The 18472-nt window shown below is 39.6% G+C and overlaps 1 protein-coding gene across 1 annotated transcript in view; it reads right to left on the reverse strand.

Annotated features, from left to right (window-relative positions):
• The window catches only part of COL13A1 (collagen type XIII alpha 1 chain), a 190524-nt gene that overhangs the window by 7625 nt on the left and 164427 nt on the right, over window positions 1–18472 (reverse strand). The window contains exons 35-40 of the mRNA XM_025203565.1: window positions 17733–17768; window positions 14836–14889; window positions 14506–14559; window positions 13763–13798; window positions 9383–9469; window positions 2460–2498 (exon numbers count right to left, since the gene is read on the reverse strand). Of these exons, the coding sequence (XP_025059350.1) occupies window positions 2460–2498; window positions 9383–9469; window positions 13763–13798; window positions 14506–14559; window positions 14836–14889; window positions 17733–17768 (306 nt within the window). The remainder of the gene's footprint in view (window positions 1–2459; window positions 2499–9382; window positions 9470–13762; window positions 13799–14505; window positions 14560–14835; window positions 14890–17732; window positions 17769–18472) is intronic.

The raw sequence follows: 18472 nt of genomic DNA on the forward strand, positions 1-18472 counted from the left end.
TGACTCTGCATGCCCTGCACCGGCTCCGGGATTGCCCATTGGGGCTGAGCAGTGGCAGCGGCGGCAACAGCAGCTGGGCAGAAACTGTTGCTTGGTGAGGGAGAAAGCAACTCCTCCTCCTCACTGCCACCAGGTGGTTTTTGCTGTGGCCACCCGGAGCCCACACCATGCTAGGCTGTGGTGCGGCTCCTTGCTGCTGGTGGAGTTACATTCTGCACTAAGACAAATAGCTGGTAATAAGACTAAGGGGCTGGTCCTGAAAAGGGGCCACAATGTAAGCCTCAAAAGTCTTACGGATTTAGTAATTCCTATGCAACTGAAGAGTAGCGTAACTAAGGGCAGGCAAGTATGGTGGTCCCCAGGAGCCTGCATGACAGCGGCCACAGGAATGGTCACTAGTGTGCAGACAACCCATATAGTGGCAACCCCCAGTGTGAGGGAAGACTGGGCCACAGTGGCAACAGCAGTCAAGGTCTTTAGAGTCTGTGGCAGGGATTGGCAACATTTTTAGGCAGAGACATTTTTTAGGAAACATTTTTAGGCAGAGAATCAAGTCCAACCTTGACTTGATTTTGGCATGCCAGGGGCAGATGGGAGGAGAGCTGTGAGGGGCCTGATCCTTGTGGCAGCGCAGCCCTGGTCCTTCCCCACACTGACTGACCCAAGGTGCGTGTACCAAGCAAAATGCCTTCAAGTGCCATGCTTTGGCACTCATGCTAAGGGTTGCCTATCCTTGGTCTATGGTAAGATTCTCCCCTGCTCAGCACCTCCCCTATCCCGCCTAGTGTGCTAGAATTCCCAGTTATGCTTCTGCAGCTGACCTGTCAAAAAGGAAGGGAAAAGGGACTTGAGCAGGGTTCTGTGCTGCCTTTCTTTAAAGGGTTGGGAAGGTTTGTGTGACTGTGTCTGTGTATATAAGTCATGGACAAGGAATCTTCAGCCCAGTGGGCACATCCAGAAGTTGCCCTGCCAGGATTTGTATAAACAGTCATGGCTGCAAACCTCAGACAGACCTTGGAGTTCCTGAGAGTTCCGTTTCTGACACAGTGGGCGCATCTACATGAGATGCTAACGTCACAATCGAGTAATTATACTGTGTATTAGCACAGCTAGCAAACAACATGCTAATGTGCTAATGCGCAGTAGAATTAATCTATTGTGTATTAGCGTCACATAAGAAGTGTTCATCTGTGCTACTGCTCAGTAGCGCTGATTATGGCGCATTAAGTTAGTACCTATTATTAGAGCACATTTTATCTAAAGAACTCAAAGCACTTTACCAATATTTAGGGTGTATCTATGTGGCACAGGACAGAGTTGAACTAAGACACCGTGCCCACTCCACATATGGTAATTCTCAAACTGGAAGTAAGGTAACCATTGGTGCAGCAAAATGTGTGTACCCATGAGCTCTGCCTTCAGGCTCATCCCCTCACAGTACAGATGATCAGTTTGGGCACAGCACTGTACTTACATCATGGGTACTGTATTTCTGCGTTAGGAGCTAGTGTGAACAACAGCTGATTTGGCATGTCTTTGTATAACACTACCTAGCACAGTACAGGTGTACCTTTAGTTAGCTAATTCCTACATTCGACCCTTCTTGTAGATGACATACAGAAGCACCAAGAGGCTGAGGCTTATATAATTTCAAGTGCTTCTGTTTTGAGTGTCTTAATTTAGAAACCTAGGATCTGATTTTCAGAGGTATTGAGCACCCACGAATCCAAGTGAAGTAGTGGGAACTGCAGGTGCTCAGCTCATCTGAAAATACGGGTCTGGGCATCTGAAGTTGGACATTCTAAGTTAGAGTTCCATGAGATCACAGAATGTTAGCTAGATCGAGGCCTAATGTGAGAGTTTTCAATATTTAACTTGGTGAGGGGAGGAGAATTTGAGAGATTTATAAAAGGCAATTACATCTAAGCTAGACATCCAGTCTCAAAGATATTAATTTCCTCATTTATATGATAACTCCAAGTTAATGCAGTTGAATTCTATCTGTGGTTGTCTCTGTTGAAAATCAAGTCAATTATTATTTTTGCATAGGTTCAAGTGCTTAATATTAGATACTCAATTTTGACAATTTTGGTCTTTAATCTGTCTCAGTTTCTCCAAAATGAGGATATCAGTGCTTACCCACATTTAGAAAGTGCTTGGAGATCTATGAATAGAAGTATTGCTTACAATTAATATATCAAATTCTTTTTTGTGGAATTATTAGCTCTTTTTGAAGATCTGAAGTATCAAAGGTCCTCATAAAATCCCCTCACGTTCAGACCATATTTTTGTGTAGTATTTTATAGAGTAAATAGATGGGTTTGTTTATTGTTTGTCAGGAGTGTTGTAGTGGGAATCCTCTGTACACTTTACATATCTATTTTATAAGACTAACAAAAAAGCACCTGCAAAATGCAGCGACACCTCTAATTCAGCACAGCCCCCAAAGTCTGTTTTACCTTATTCCAACATCCCTGAACTGGCAAGCCATCTTCCCCCTACAATAAAGAAACAAATACAGTTTAGGACACAGGAGATAGAATCAAGAGGGAAGGACAGAAAGGGCTAACTAGTACAGCTGCAACAAACATTTTAAATCAGAATTGGGCTAGGATGAGTGTCTAGAGTGTGTATGTGTGTGTGTAGGGGGAATGTGGCAAATATATATATATAATTTCCCATCTATCTTGTGTAACACATATGTCCGTCTGAAAGATATGACCAAGACTGAACCAGAAATCAGATATTCAATGGGCAATGGGGTGAGGGCTGATGCATGTCATGCACTTTGAAAATGTGTTTGGCACAGCCATGAAGGAGGATTCATGAAAGCTCCCAGATGTTGGCAGTGGAAGACATAGCATGACTGGTTTATGGTATTACATAATTCCATATCATAACATGGAGATGATAAAATATAGTGAAGCAAATCCCAAACACTGCACCAACCTCTGGATTGAGGAATGGCTAGAAAATATTTTTCTTTCAGTACGCTCTCTCTTAGTGTTAAGGGACTTGTTTTAGTATTGAAGAAGGGAATGATCACATGTACTCATGAACCAAATTTCAGTGAGTGCTGCACTTTTTTAGCTGCAAACTTGGGTTTTGGTAAGAAGTCCCTTATGTCAAATCTGCTGAAATGTCAGCAGGCACTTTGTCACATTGCTTATCACTTTTACTCTGAGCAGGGGTGCTAATAGGAGAAATGTGGCAAAGCCACAGCACACAGATGAAGCAATCAGAGACAGTCATTAGAATGGCAGCAGCCGGCCATTAACCATTCCTAACGAGATTTGCCAATTTATCTGTGGGCATACATTATCAAGTAAAATTGTTAGACTTATCCTCTTAATAAGAGTCACAGGATTGATGCAGGTATTCATTGCCCTCTAGTTCTATTTTGTAGTTGTGCTCTCTGTGGTCTGTGTGAAGGACAGCAGTGGGAATGAGGCCTTTTCAATACTGCAGTGCTTTCAGTAAAGAGGAATATAATGAGTTTAGCTTGATACTGTTGGCTAGTCCCTTAGCTGTGTGGGGGATGCCCAGGATCCAGATGGCTATGCTGAGAACATAGTATAGTGAAGCCCAGAATCCAGATGGCTATGCTGAGAACATAGTATAGAAATTACTATGTGCCCAGTTTGTTCAGTTACTCCATTTTTGACAAGTGGCATTGAAATGGGAACACAGGAAACAGAACAGGTTTCATTCTGCTTTAAAGAATTACATTACTATCACCATATGGACTTCACTGTTTAATATTTTTGCAACAGATTTAATATGTAAATGGCAAAGGTTGTTTTTTGTGTTAACTTTAATATGTGGCTGATATTTTTTGGTTTCTAACATAAGGCTCCCATTCATCTACTGTTACTTTTTATAAATTGGCTGCTGCATTGCCCAGTTTAACTAAAAGCTGAGTTATTTTAAATGCTTATTACCACGTGATGCTTACAGCACTCCCTTGAGCAAAATGGTATGTTACCTTTCCATTCCCTTTCTGCTCCAATCCTTAGTGCAGCCCATGGCCAAATGAGTCCCTGACATAACACAGAGGTGCCTTAGAGCTGCTCTATACTCCATTGACTATCTGCATCCAAGAGGCCATTATTTTGGGATTGGTTACTGCAATGCAGTGTGCGCCAGCTGCTTTCCTTCCTGCCTCTGAAATATCCTTATATCAAGAAAGGCCAGAAAGCACAGGAGCAATTCTCAACCATCTGACAATTTCCCCTATGCTCAAGGAATCTCCAACTTTAATTCACCTTTTTGGCCCTTTGTGGCAATCTGAATACTTGACACAATAGGCATTTTGTCTTAATAGGACTGGCAGGATTAGGCAGATCTTTATATGCCAATTTCCTTTTGAAATTAAGGAGATCCTGTACTAAAAGGTTGCAGGGTCAGGCATCTCTAGATGAGTTTATTTTTATATTTTATATTTTAATTTTTTTAAAACTTTGGGTGTTTGAATATTAAGAAGAAACAGACAGGGCGCTTCTTGCCTGGATAACTGGAAGATGAATTTTTGTGAAACATTAATTCTACTCACATTAGCATTATCTAACCTTGAGAAATAGGAAATTAAGGTTAATGAGGAGAAGCTACTGGGAATGAAATAATGAACATGTGAAAAGCCTAACCTAATGAGTGAAGACATTGGTAGTTAGAAAACTCAATCAAATCCTTATAGAGGTAGCCTAATGTTTCTCTCGCAGATCAAGCTATTAGGCAAAATGCCCTGATGTAACTCTGTTTAGTCAGGGAAATTAGACAAAGGATGAATTGAATGCATTTTCTTTAATCAAATTAATATGTTTTCAGCTCCTGAATTACTGCCTGAGATATCTGCAAAGCTTAATATCTCATTTTAAAACAAAGAAAATAAAGGACTCCCACCCCCCAGGCCCCCCCAAATAAGAAAATGCAATGTTATATTGAAAGATAAACTAGTTAAATGAAATACAGTTTCAAGGGACTTTGATGGACCAAATATCATCATGGATGGTAGAACCATATTACATTCTAAATCCATTTTTCTTAATGTGGTTTCTCAACAACACTCTTTCCCACACAATATGGGTCTGTGGAAATAAGTCATTATGAATCCACTAATGGGGAAGTAGTGATGCTGCCATTGGTACACTGGTGGTGGTGGGAATTAATTTTGTAGTCCACTGAAGAAGGAAAAGGAAAGTTAGGTGTATGAGGGAACAGGAAGCTGGGAAGTTACAGTTTAGGGATCAAAGGAAGAATGGAGTCACATGGAAGTGTTTGTTGCAGGCTAGTTTGCAAAGGAAGGAACTTGTGGAACATGGTTGTTAGTGAATTTTTAGATTACAAATTTTCAGACTTAAAAAGATTTAGTTTTGGCCTCCATAAATAGTCGTGCAGATTCTGAAGAATAGTGAGATGTGTCAGTACAATGCCAGGCTGAAGTAAGGTATTAACAAGTTTAGGTCAAAAACCATGCTCAGTGTCCCGAACTTACGCAGGTGCCAGATTATTATATATATTGTGAGCTTTAATTCACCAAATATTCTAGTGAGTTTCCCCAAACAAAACAATCATGAAAAGACATGCATTATGATGCTGCCTCTGAGTATAATTTTGACTTGAGAGGAGTAATGCCAAAGAAAGTAGTCAGATAATTTTCCAAAGGCAGTGGTAGAGTCTTTATTCCTGGCAGACAAAGTTCTTTGGATAAATGTGATATCTTTTATTAGACCAACTAAATAGTTGGACAAATTGTTCTTTGCAAGCTTTCAGGTATAAACACCCTTCTTCAGGCAGAGGGAGAGTTTACAGTTGTTTTGTGCTCTCCTGGATGGGACAGAAGCCAGTGTACAAGAATGCCAGTCTGCTCTCCAAAGAGAGCACAAAACAACTGCAAACTCTGCCTCTGCCTGAAGAAGGGTGTTTATACCTGAAAGCTTGCAAAGAACAATTTGTCCAACTATTTAGTTGGTTTAATAAAAGATATTACGTTTATCCAAAGAACTTTGTCTGCTTATGTCTTTAGACCAACATGGCTACAACACCCTCAAAACATGGAGGATATTCTTTATTCCTGGACATTTCATACCACTTAGGAATGTGCCGTAGAAAGCTGACTTATGCTAGCAGGAGGTGAAATGTATTCAACAGTTCCATCTCTAACCTCTCTGGCCAGCTAGGATGGCACATATAAGAATGTGGTCAGCATCTGTTTGTTTAATCAGTATTCAGAACAGTTGTTGCCATTAAAATGTTCACAATTTTAGCTTTGTAAATAGTTATCAGCATTCAATTATTTATTCTGAAGAGCAAATGGAAGTTCAAGATACAAGGAAAACCAAGAGTATCAGTAGTGTTAGCTGGTTTCAAAGATAAAATTGTAAATATTTTACAAACATTTTACTGCATATATTTACCTAGATGCAGGATCTGAGTTTGGGGCTTTTTCTCTTTTTTACATGAGGCATAGACAGAAGAGTAGCTCCCCATTGGAACTTATGGTGCTTTGCAGGAAGTTCACTGTTGGGTCCCAGGGGTTGGGGAATCGAGCTGCTGTTTAGAGAGGCTGTGAGCCTGCATCCACTCTCCCCTAGCAATGCCTGTCCCCACTCCAAACCCCAGTGCTGTTTTCAGAATGGGTGTGGGGAAAGGGAGCAGAGGTAACTTGTTCTGGGCGTTCCCCAGTCGGCACTGGTGGGTGGGGTGGATGGATTGGAGCCCCCCATGTTGGCAGAGCTCCAATCCACCTGCCTCAGCCTCCAGTACCAGCTGAAAAAAAACCCCATACTGAACTCCCCCCACTCCTTTTCCCCCATCCCATTCTGAAGATAGCACCAGGGCTGGGAGGTCAGCACAGACACAAGTTACTGAAGCCACTCCATTTTGCTGGACCTTCATGCAATGAGAATTCAGATTTTTGTGGGATCAGGCCCTTTTAAGGTGCTCTTCAGCCAAGCACTTCTGTTTGGTTATGGCTGTAGAGTGCTGTCAGAGGGCAGATTGAGTGAAAATTGTCACTTCTTCCTGCACCTAAAGTTTTCTAATTGGTTTGTTTCTGAAACAGGGAGGTTCAAATGAACTACTTGTGGTTACACCTTTTGTGCAAAGGGCTGCATATGTCTGGCAAGACTTGGTGCTACCATTCTTAGGTAAACTTGGATTTATGACATAGATTAGCTGTGGTAATAAACTCCTGAATAACTTTGTCATATTTTGGTTAACAGAGTATTGAGGAAGGTGAATAAAACTACTAAAATAGTTATTTTAGCATTTTGTTGGGCAGATTAAGACAAGGGTAACCTTTTCTGAGATTAAGGTAAACCGGAAAACAGATATGTTGAGTATACAGCCACAACAGAGGTCAACAGCAGAGTTTGAACTTGCATTCCCTTAACACAGAACAGAGGAAACTGTTGAGTGATGGTTCTGCATGAAGGTCCTTCAGTTCAAAGACTTTTCCATTTGAGTCTGAATTTGTTTAACTCTTGGCACGCTGCAAAATCCTTTTTTTTTCAGACATTAATAGGGTTAATGAGTGAAGGGGACTGGCAATTAGAAAAGGACTTATATTAAGTTGTGCCAAAAGGGTAGAATGCTTTATTGTTTCTAGGACAGTACAATTAGAAAATCATTTTTGACAATTTGATGGATTGAAATATTGTATTGAGATATTTCTCATGGATTGATTTGGGTTATATATGTATCCTTATGATTTGCTTTAAAATATGGAAGGCACCTAAGTAATGTAGGAGGATGTCAGACTTTGCTGGCAAAATATAAATACTTGAAAGTTGAGTTAGTGCAGGATTTAAGCATATCAACTTATCAGATTGAAAGCTGAAGTATTTGAGGGTCAGACTTTGAAGTATCAGTCCAGGAGAAACTCTGAAGGAAAACTGAAAGGTTGAGATGAAGCAATTATGAATGAACTTTCAAGCTGTGTTATGGGGAAAGACAGCCACACTGCTGCTTTGTTTCCACCCATACCACAAAGAGATGGTTGTAGCAACCCTGACTCACTGCAAAAGGGTTAGGGATCACATTCTGAAGCAAGCAGAATGAGTGGAGATAGGAGGGAAATTGGTAAAAAGGGATTTATTGACAGTCCATGCCAGTATTGAAGGAATCAGCAAACAGCATTTAAAAAAGCAGCAAATTGAAACCATGCAGGAAAGGGAAGGTAACACCATACCAATGGGCAAGGGGCATCCAGCCCGTCCAGCCCAGGTAACCCCGGCTCACCCTTCTCGCCTTTAAAACATCGGTGTCCCTGTTCATGAAATCAACCACTATAATTATTTCAGTCAATGCTAGCTACCTCCCTGCTGTGGGAAGAGAGGCCCAGTCCTACACTGGGAGGGCACTCAAGCTGTATACCCAGTGCAGAGACAGTCAGAGACATAAAACACACAATATCTAGGCAATCAGAAGTAACAGTTGTCTCTTTGGATCAATATATTTTAAACGTCGGAAGCTGCCTCTGATTTTGTTAAATAAGGGAGGACTGGGAAGAAGATCTCTCTGTTCAGAAATCATTTTCACTTCCCATCCTCGCTTTGATACAGATTAATTTCTGTTACGGATCTTTCTCAGTACGTAATCTGTATTTAGCACTGTGGTACAAAAGTGGTTTCAACTATAGCAATTAGTTTAACTGAGGAAAGAATTGAAAGGACCAATAATTACACTTTACACTCCTCGAGCTTCCTGAAACAGCCAGGTTATATCTTTGTGAACTTGTTATCATATAACATTGTGGCTATTCAACAAGATTTTAGAAGAGTTTTTTCATCAAGAAGAAGTTGAGGCATTCTTGCTGTTTTTAAATGTAACAGGAAGCTCCTGATGAAGTGAGAGGATGTCATGTTGAATGAAATAGTCATCCTGATCATTTTGTATTTCATATCAATTTGTGTTCCCACTGGGTATCTTAACCTGGGTGTCCTGTGTTGTTATCAAGTGGAGACCTAGTTTTTGACCACATCAGCTGGTCACTACTCAGAGGGGAAAAAAGAAGGCATTTTAGATTTCATTGCTACTTAAGGGTGATGACGTTAAATATTTCCAAAACGGAATCTGTAGCTGGGATCACAACAGGAGTTCCAGGGCTCTACTTTCACAATGAAAGCCCTTTGCTCTCCTTTCTAAGCTTCTGAAAAGAAAGGAACAGGCGAAGTTACTCAACAGCCCACTTGCTTACGGAGTTGTCCCTATATATCACTGAAGAAAACAGCTTTGCCGTAGACTACAGTGGAAATAGGACAGGACCTTATCTGAGCAATGTGACTTTTGTGATACCAGAGTAGTCATTGTTTAATTTAAGTTTTCCTTCTTTCTTTCCCATTGACAAATCTTAAAACAATACATTTGATAAAACAGAACATACCAATGGACAGGGTGCATCTAATCCAGGCGCTCCTTGGTCTCCCTTATCCCCTTTAGACCCTCTAGAGCCTTTCTTGCCCCTCTCCCCCTGTAAATAATAGTTTAGTCCGAGAAAAAAATACACAAAAGCTTTAGGATCATCCATCTCAAATAAGTGTCAGTGACAGTAAAAGAAAAAAAAAGATAAACATCTAGAAAAATACTGTAAAAGATGAGATACTTTCAGATAGGATGCTCTTACAGGAAACCATTCTATGGGATTGTTGCCATTTTTTTTAGAGGTATAAGCACTTTAATAGTTATTGATTTCCAAACCTAACAGGCTACTAGGACTGTGACCCCATTTTTTTCATTAAAAGAATTATAACCCCAGTGAATTTATAGTTAGTTTTATATTGAGAAGCCTGCTGCAGGTGGGCAGGGGTGAGGGTGAGCTCTCACACAACTCCACAGCCTGGCTGCTCACACACTGAACAGCCCTTACCCTTCCTCTGGAGCCCAAGCACATCATGTCTATGACCTTCTTGGGCTCTAGTCACACAGCAAACAACTGACTTTCAGCCATTTTCAAATTTGGATCTCATATGCTAATCATGGACTTTGTTTTTTGTCTACCTCCCTTTGCCCCCCTCACCTCAGAGTAGTTCTGGTTCATAACAATATAATTTTAAACTATTAACTTCAAGTGCATTCCCTGACATTATTTTTAAGTGCCATTAGCTTCAGGTAAGCATTTTCCACTGGGTGTTGCACAGCCGTGTTAAAATGCTGTATTTTTAAATGTAAAATAACTTTTCTTTCTTTAAACCAGCAAAATTGTGTCTGAATTTACTACAGCTTTAATTTGTTCATGAGGCTGGGGTGGGGTCTTCTCTTTGGATTTACACTGACTTTATACCACTGCTGACTTGACTGTCATTTCCCTTGGTTTATACTGGCTTAAGCAAGAGGAGGCTTGAGCCCAGACGATGAATTCAGTCCTATGCAGATGGCCAACCCAAGGCCTGTGTATAAATGGATCCTAAAGGGGACTTAAATATTCTCATGCTAGCCCTCTCAGGGGAAAAGTTCACCCTCATTCTCACTGAAGTCATTGCAAACATTGAGTGCAAATCAAAGACAGGCTAGGGTTATCTAACTGTTAGAAAATACATATGCAAAATACTTTTGTAATATGTTTAAAAATGAGTGGCTCAATAAAAAAGAACTTCTCAAAAGTGTTGCACATAAAACAGAGGTAGAATTGCTGAAGAGTGAATTTTATTTAGGATTTCAATGGTCAGGGTTAAAAGGTACAAATAACACCAGGCAGCAGATGTATATATATATTTAAAAAAAAAGTGAGATGATGAGTAAAATAAAGTCAAAACTGGCAAGAGAAACGGATGGGAGAGGAGAGGTAATGAGGAGAAATCACCCGGGATCAAGCACTGCAACAGAGAGGATAATCCAGGAGAAAACGTGGTACAGGTTGCAATGGTGGGAAGAGGAAGGACCCAGGAGAAAAGGCAAAAAAAGAGGAAGGGATAAAGGGGACAAAGGAGGACCTGTCGAAGCAAGGAACACACATGGACACACATACACAGGAGAAGAAAAAAATACAGATATTAAAAAAAACACATGAGGCTTTAAAGCTTTACACTTTTTCAGTTGGTTTGCCTGAAAGGCAGTCCTGTTCCAGGATCTGCTTTGCAGCTCTTCCATAGCACAGCATTTTCAGGCCTGCACTGTCTCTTGAGGCTGTTATTACATTTCCTATAGTGAAGAAATGGCTCTGCTCAGGAGAAAAATTCCAGGGCATAAAAAAGACATTGTTCTGCCTTCTGCAATTGGGAAGATTTTGAAGAGAGTCTGAGAAGTAATTTTGCCAAATTACAATGATTGGAATGTGGAGTGGATTTTTCAGAACCTACTTTCAATGCTTTAGGTACAGTGGATATACCCTTATCTTACTGGCATTTATGTTACTGGTATTAGATTTTTTTAAAGGAGCATTTAAAATCAACACATAATCTAGCTGGAAAAGAGGCTATTGCACATGAGGCAGGTGCTTGTAGTTACTTAATTACACTGCTGTCTTCCCAGTGTCCTGTTGTAGCAAGTCTATCTCCGTGGATCAAACGGATTTTATATTTTAAAAACTTTTTTCTTGCTGTCATTCTTTACATCTTCCAGCAGATCCCTAATAGTTTGGTTATCAGTTATCCTTCCAGATATCCTTCACCACTTTTGCCAAGATTCAAATGACTCAGAAAAGCCCACACCATGTCATTTTTACAGTATCTCTCTGATACGCAGGTATGATGGGAAAAGGCATGCTGGAGGTCAGTGATTCTCAACCAGGTGCCCCCAAATCCTTTGAAGGGTGAAAAAGTGTAAGAAGATAACAAGGTGTGAGGAGATAAGCACAGGCTCAAGCTCATCCCTGGCGGGCTGCTCCTTGACCGTCACTGCCTGGCCATTCTGCACAGAGGTAAGCTCTGTAATAAATTAGTTATGAAATGGTGTCTGTCAGTTCACAAAAGTTATGTAGGGGTGCCTAAGTATAATAAGGCTGAGAACCAGTGCTGTAGATGATGCTCATCCCTGCTCCAAGATCATACACTAGATCATAATTATAGAGACCAAGCAGTGTCATTGAAGAGAGATTACCATGTGTTGGCTTGATTCCAAATTAGATATCATAGAAGCCCCCATATTTCAGAACGTTTAAGATCTCTGCAGTGTTTCCAGTTGAACAACACAGTTTTGTAATGGATGCTCTTAAAATTGTAACATTTACTTTAATTTCCAAGAGTTTCTCTATGGAGAGCCTTTTATTAATCTGTAAACAGGATTCTGGGATAAGGGGACGCCTTTATCTAAAATGCTAGTGGTAAAAGATACATTTAAAGGTCAGACCTGAAAAGCTGTGGTATTGCACATTCCCAAACAAGTTTCCTAAGTGTTTTTCTTTCAAAGCATTTGTTGCATTTCAGGCCAATGATTCTTTTCAGGGGCCAATGAAACTCCATGTTTGCAGTCTGTGATAAGGAGCACTTCTTCCTACTCTTTATTTACTTTTATGTGATGGGAACAATCAAGTCACATGTGCCTAAATTGGTTCCTACTGTAACCAACAAAAACCCTCCTTTAAAATAAATTATCCAGATTTAAAACCAACTGAAAAAGTCCAAGGATTCTGTTAAAGTTATTTCTTATTTAGAAACATAATACAATCTTAATAAAATAAATAGTGAGTTAAAAAGCAAAATCAGAAGTGGAATGATTAAAACTGTGGCAGCACCTTGGAGTTGCCATGAAGTGAAAGAAATTTGGACTCTCCTTGTTTAACATGCTGACTGGCTAGTACTTTTCAGAACTTTTAATTTATCCAATTCCAGACCAGAAGAGCACTCCAGATGAAAAAGAGGGAGAATGAGCACTCACTAGGTGTTATCCGAAAATACATCCATAAAGCTATTACTTTCGCACGTATTCCATCACAACTTTAATCTATTTCAGATGAATGTCCATATGGTATCAGCACCTTATAAAAAAATATGGGTGTGCATAAACTATACTCAGCTGTAAATCTCTTTACTACTGTTATCAAAGGATTCAAATAATATATAAAATAGAAAGCATTTGCGTGAATTCCCATGACACTAATAAAAATAATAGATTAAAGTAGGGTTTAGATATGTTTTTATACATTAAAAATACAGCGTGGTATAGTTTATTTCTTTATCATTTACATAAATTTACATAACTGGGTGCCTTATCTCACTGTTATTACACTAATTCATCTAAAAGCCTGAATAAGGAGCACAAGACTTTACAATTGGGTTCTCTAATATATTCATATTTATTTGATCTCCATATTTCCATGTTCACTTAAAAAATTCTGACTCTAAGAAACCCTTGAAAGACATTGTGCTGCAGCATAGTAGCTGATATTCTTTTTCACCATCCAGAGTAATTTAAGAGCAATGTGCTAAGAGTTGTACCATCTTCATTAATCTGAGGAGGAATTCTTAGTTTGCATCCCTGCCCATCTCACTAACTATATAAGGTATGATTTTCAAAATCCCTCAATGCTGGCCTAAATCTGTTCCTGTTGAAGTCAATGATAGAATTCCCACTTCAGTGAGAAAAGGGATAAGCCAACAATGAGTACTTTAGAAAATCCCAACTGTATACTTTAAAGTTCAAATCATATCTTTGGCTATAATATATTGCATAAACTGGAGAAATCACACTGTAAAAGACCAACCTAAGCAACAGGTTTATCAGGTCAGATTTTATCCTAGTTTTCCCTAGGTAGTTCAAAAGTTAACCATTCCACCACTGTGTGAAGACATTAGTAACCAAATGCAAGGACTTGTGGTTCAGGACTTACCCGGTTTCCTTTGTCACCAGGTGGGCCTGGTAAACCCTAAAAAGTATCAAGAGAAAAATTACACTGTTTTAAATCAGTGTCAGCCAAACAGATCCCTTTGTTTACCGAGTCAAAATTATTCTTAGCACAGGAACCATATGATTCAAAAGGACACAATTTAAAAATGAGCCAACCAACAAACTTTATTCAATTTATACTTTAAAAATGAAGCAGTCTCGTGACTCATTAAAGGGAAAGTTCTAGTCCAGCAATCCCATATTTTTATGAGTAAAAATCTTATGTAAGTAATGTGACTGAGAGGCTATTTGTGTGACTGTGGTTCCAAGATGAATCCTTAAGTCCTCTGAACTGCGTTCAAATGGAACACCAAATACTTAGAATGGGAGGTGTTCAATACCACCACCATAGTATAATAGATAAATAATGTAGGCATAGTTTTGGCTTTAGGTCAGTAGTTTCAAGATATATGTAATGTTATATATTTTGTCTTTACCTATTATTCCAATTGTTTTAAATTCTTTGGGAAGTTATAACATCATTAAGAGGGTACTGGGACCTAGAGACAAGTCTACTGAATTGAAAATTTGAATTGGGGTTTCCCTTTGACTATTGCCTCAGCTTGATATAGATGCTACTATGGCAGTAAAAGAACATTCCCTTTTGTTGCCACAGAGTATTCTTCTGCTGGAAGTGATGCCGTAAGGCTTTGTAAATGGCAAAACCACCAAAGATCCTCTACTTACAGGAAGCCCAGCTGGTCCCATTGGTCCTGCAATTCCAGAGTCTCCTTTACTTCCCTTAAAAAGAGACAAAAGAAGAGAATCTTCTATTTGTAGACAATATTGACAGGTTGATGTTATTAACAGATGGGTGAACCAACAGTGCGAGAAATAATGTAAAAGATATATTGTGTCCAGGCATCTAAAATACAAATTATTAAAAATAAAAGAAGGGCCAACTCAAGGGCTCACATTCACAAGTACAAAAAGCCCCTCCTCAGAGAAGTTGTAGCAGCTTTGAAGACACTGGGTAGTGGAGGGGCTGGGAAAGGTTTGGTTTTAAAGTAAACTTACCCTTTCCCCTTTTGGTCCTGCTGGTCCTGGAACTCCAATTGGTCCTGGAGTACCCTGTAATTTGAGAAAAGAAAACCCATAAACCCATGTCTTTCAACAAACTTCTTAAAATCTGGGAAACAGCATGGTTCCTTGAGGAAAAAGCACAGCTGAGAAGGAGATTCCAGTTAATTTGAGACATCACTTGTATTACTACAGCTTTCAGGGCTGATGAGGATGGGTTTTCAGTAACTGTGAAATACCATTAAAAACACAGGAATAGCTACAATGGATTGGACTGGTACAATATTACAGAGCCTTGCATTATTTTAGAGGTGTAGGTATTAAAAATAATATTGACATACACCCCTTTATAAATCAAATGAGTGAAATTTTACTGTTCTCTTTGTACCCCCAACAAAGCTGAAAACTGTAGCAGAATGAAGGCCAGGTAGACATGTTTTTAAGCAGTTTTGTCTGTTTGTTTGAGTCAGTTCAGTTGAGCGTAAACTAAATAAGGATTTGCATTACTTTTTGGTAGGCAGCTCACCATGCAGACTGAAAGGTCACCATGCCGCAGAGACTAGTGCAGATGCACACATACACGGATGCAAACAGGAGAGAGAGTACTCATTCATTTCTAAGTCCTCTGTCCGCCCTTTCACCGTTTACACTGTTCTACCAGGCCCTAGGTTATGCTATAAGAAAAACCCAGGCTCCGTGCTCAGCCTTTGGCCCAAGAGCAACCTCCCAATTTCATACAAAATTTTTCAGCTGTGCTGAGGCTTATTGGAGTTTGCCAAGTTAGCTAATTAATCCGCCCATTTAGGTCTTTTTTTTTTTTTTTTTTGCATTAACACTACAGTGGGTGGGTAACAGCTCTTCTACCCAAGAAAAGTGTTATCCTTCTTAAAGACAAGAAATCTTATTCCTATCTTTTGTGGAGATTCTTGTGGTTTACATTAGTATGACCCCAGATTCACCCCTATGAAACAGGGCATTTGAGTGTTCTGCTTTATAACATCTAGCATTCTCCTTGACACCATTTTACCAGCTAAGTAAAGCAGGTATCTCAAATTTGCAAAGACAGAGATCTCAGAACACCTTCCTAAACCTTTCTAATGGTCATTTATCTTCTTAACTCCATGATAAATCAAATCCTATTATTCTGGCTTGGTGAAAAACCAGCCAGTCATCCAAGTTCCGGTTCCAGCAATTCTTTCCTAGAATTCTAGAAAAGCTCATTATCTGACAGTTGGGAGTCCTTTTGGAACCTGTACACATTTTACACTAGTTAATCCCTTTGTCTGAAGGAAAAGGGCATGGAGCTTTAATCATGATCCTACAATCCTTACCCCCAAAAGATGACTCATGTCATTAAGGAAGATTGTGCGTCTAAGTAAGAATTTGCTGAATCTGGCTAGAGAATTAGTTTATTATGAAACACACAAATTTCACTGCATCAGTGTAAGCAGGTAAAAAAAAATCATCCCCATAATCCTTTAGAAATATATCATATGGATTTTAACTTCCTATATCTTTCTGTTGTTTTAGGAAAATGTCAGAGTGTTGTTGTAGCCTGATGGCCCAGGAATTGCGTGAGAGGTAAGGATTTCTCAGGGTGTCATTTTAAGATCATTCAAGGCCTTGTTTCCCTAAATATCCATCGGAACTATTTAGAATATCTAATATGCATATTCATAAAAGTAAATATATAACTTCCTGAAATAAGGAGGTTGCTGTTTATTTTCTGTTTGGCAGGAGTTAAAGAGCAATGGAATTACTTCCTGTTCCACTGAAAAAGGAAAAGCAAAGTGTTTTTGAATAACACCAAATCTGATTATAATTGGAGGATGTGTGTCATTCTATGAAGCAATAAAAATGCTACACCCTTTTCGTTCCATCCAGGAAGAGCACACACCAACTGCTGAAACTTCCTTACCCTGATGAAGGGTTTTTGAACCCGAAAGCTTGCTTAATAACTACTCTCCAACTATTTGGGTTGGTCTAATAAAAGATATCAAATTCACGCAAGGAACCTTGACACCCTTACATAGCATTTTTTGTCCAGGAGTAACAAATGATTTGTAAAACTGGAAGAGTGTTATGATTTATTATTTATATTCCAGTTTTGCAGGCTGGGAAACTTAGGGACAAAGAGGTTAAGTGATTTACCCAGACATAACAGTAAGTTAGTGATAGGGCTGGGGGCAGATCCTACAACTCTTGATTCTCAGACTCCTGCTCAACCACTAGACACCACTATATCCCAAATGAATGGAATCATTACTAAAAAAAATTCCACCCCAGGTTTCTAGGACTTGGTGAAGGCATTTATGCTTGCTGAAAGGATGTATCTCTTCCTGTTGGCGGGGTGCATCTCAGATAATTGGGAGAGGGTTCCTGCAACCCACTTCAATGCAATCCTAAATGGTAGATGTGAAAACAATGAACAACAAACCCTTCTGCTCACAGAACGAAACACAAGGTGTTGTTAGGCCCAAGACAAATCTGGGGAGTCATTGTTGCAGAGGGCTGTAAGCAAAGCTACCATGGGGAAAGACAAAACGGAGACATTTCACAAAATGAGGACAGAAGTACATAGTACAAAAGATTCCTGCATAGGCTTCATTTAATATAATTATGGCAATAATGTACCCATATTTACCAAATATTTGAAAGGATGAGATTAAAGCTAAATTTCCTGGTTCCAGATGGACAGACAATATTGAGACTGACAAGAAAGTGATTTTTCATTTGTCAGTAGGTGTGTCTTAATTTATCAGTTTGACTTATTCTTTCCTGGTTCAGAGAAAAGAAAGTTAGTCATATCGTAAACAAGGCTATGGGGAGGACAGATGAGATGAATCATAGCATCAGAGAAGAGGAATGGAGGGTAATGGAGAAATGGAACTCACCGGTGGTCCAGGCCTGCCGTCTAAACCTGAGGCACCCTGAACAGATGGGGAAGGGTTAACAAAAAAGGCAGGAAGGAAAGGGGGTCAGGGAAGGAAAAGGAAAGGGGGAGGGAAGAGGTGAGTGAAGTGACTTGAGACAAACATATGCTTGCAATAAACAAAAACTCAGACCTCAAGGACAGGTGATGGTACTTACAAGGAAACCAACAAAAACAGAGACATTGAATGTAAGTACTGTTGATTGGTGACTTTAAAATCCCCTTGAAAATGCATTATTCCCTCTCATGTTGTACCAAAGTATGGCCTGATGGTTAACAAAAGTGAACTTGTTCTGTGCTTTTCTAGGCAACACAGCAGGCAATGTAATGCAGGTGCTACAGACCCTTCTAACAACAGTACCAAGCTGGCACTGTTGGGACAGACAGTGCATTGTCATGGATTAATTCTGAAATGAGTCCCACCATTTGGGACTAGAATGCAATCTAGATGCCTAGAATTTACAGAATATCTGCCACAGGTGCTGGAGAGCCATCCCCAATTCTGTGAGCTTCCAGGTGGAAATATGGGGATTCATTAATAAAGAACATAGTTCCTTATTAATTAACTGGCTTTAGTTGAACTGCCAAGCATTAAACATTTGTGAGAGAAATGGGCTTGATACCTAGAAAAAAGAGGAGCTGTATCTTTAAAAGCCAAATAATTTCAAACAGGTTGAAACACAGAGTCAAAACAAATGCCAC

This window comes from Alligator sinensis, unplaced genomic scaffold (assembly GCF_000455745.1).
Source record: "Alligator sinensis unplaced genomic scaffold, ASM45574v1 scaffold546_1, whole genome shotgun sequence".
Taxonomy (NCBI): domain Eukaryota; kingdom Metazoa; phylum Chordata; order Crocodylia; family Alligatoridae; genus Alligator; species Alligator sinensis.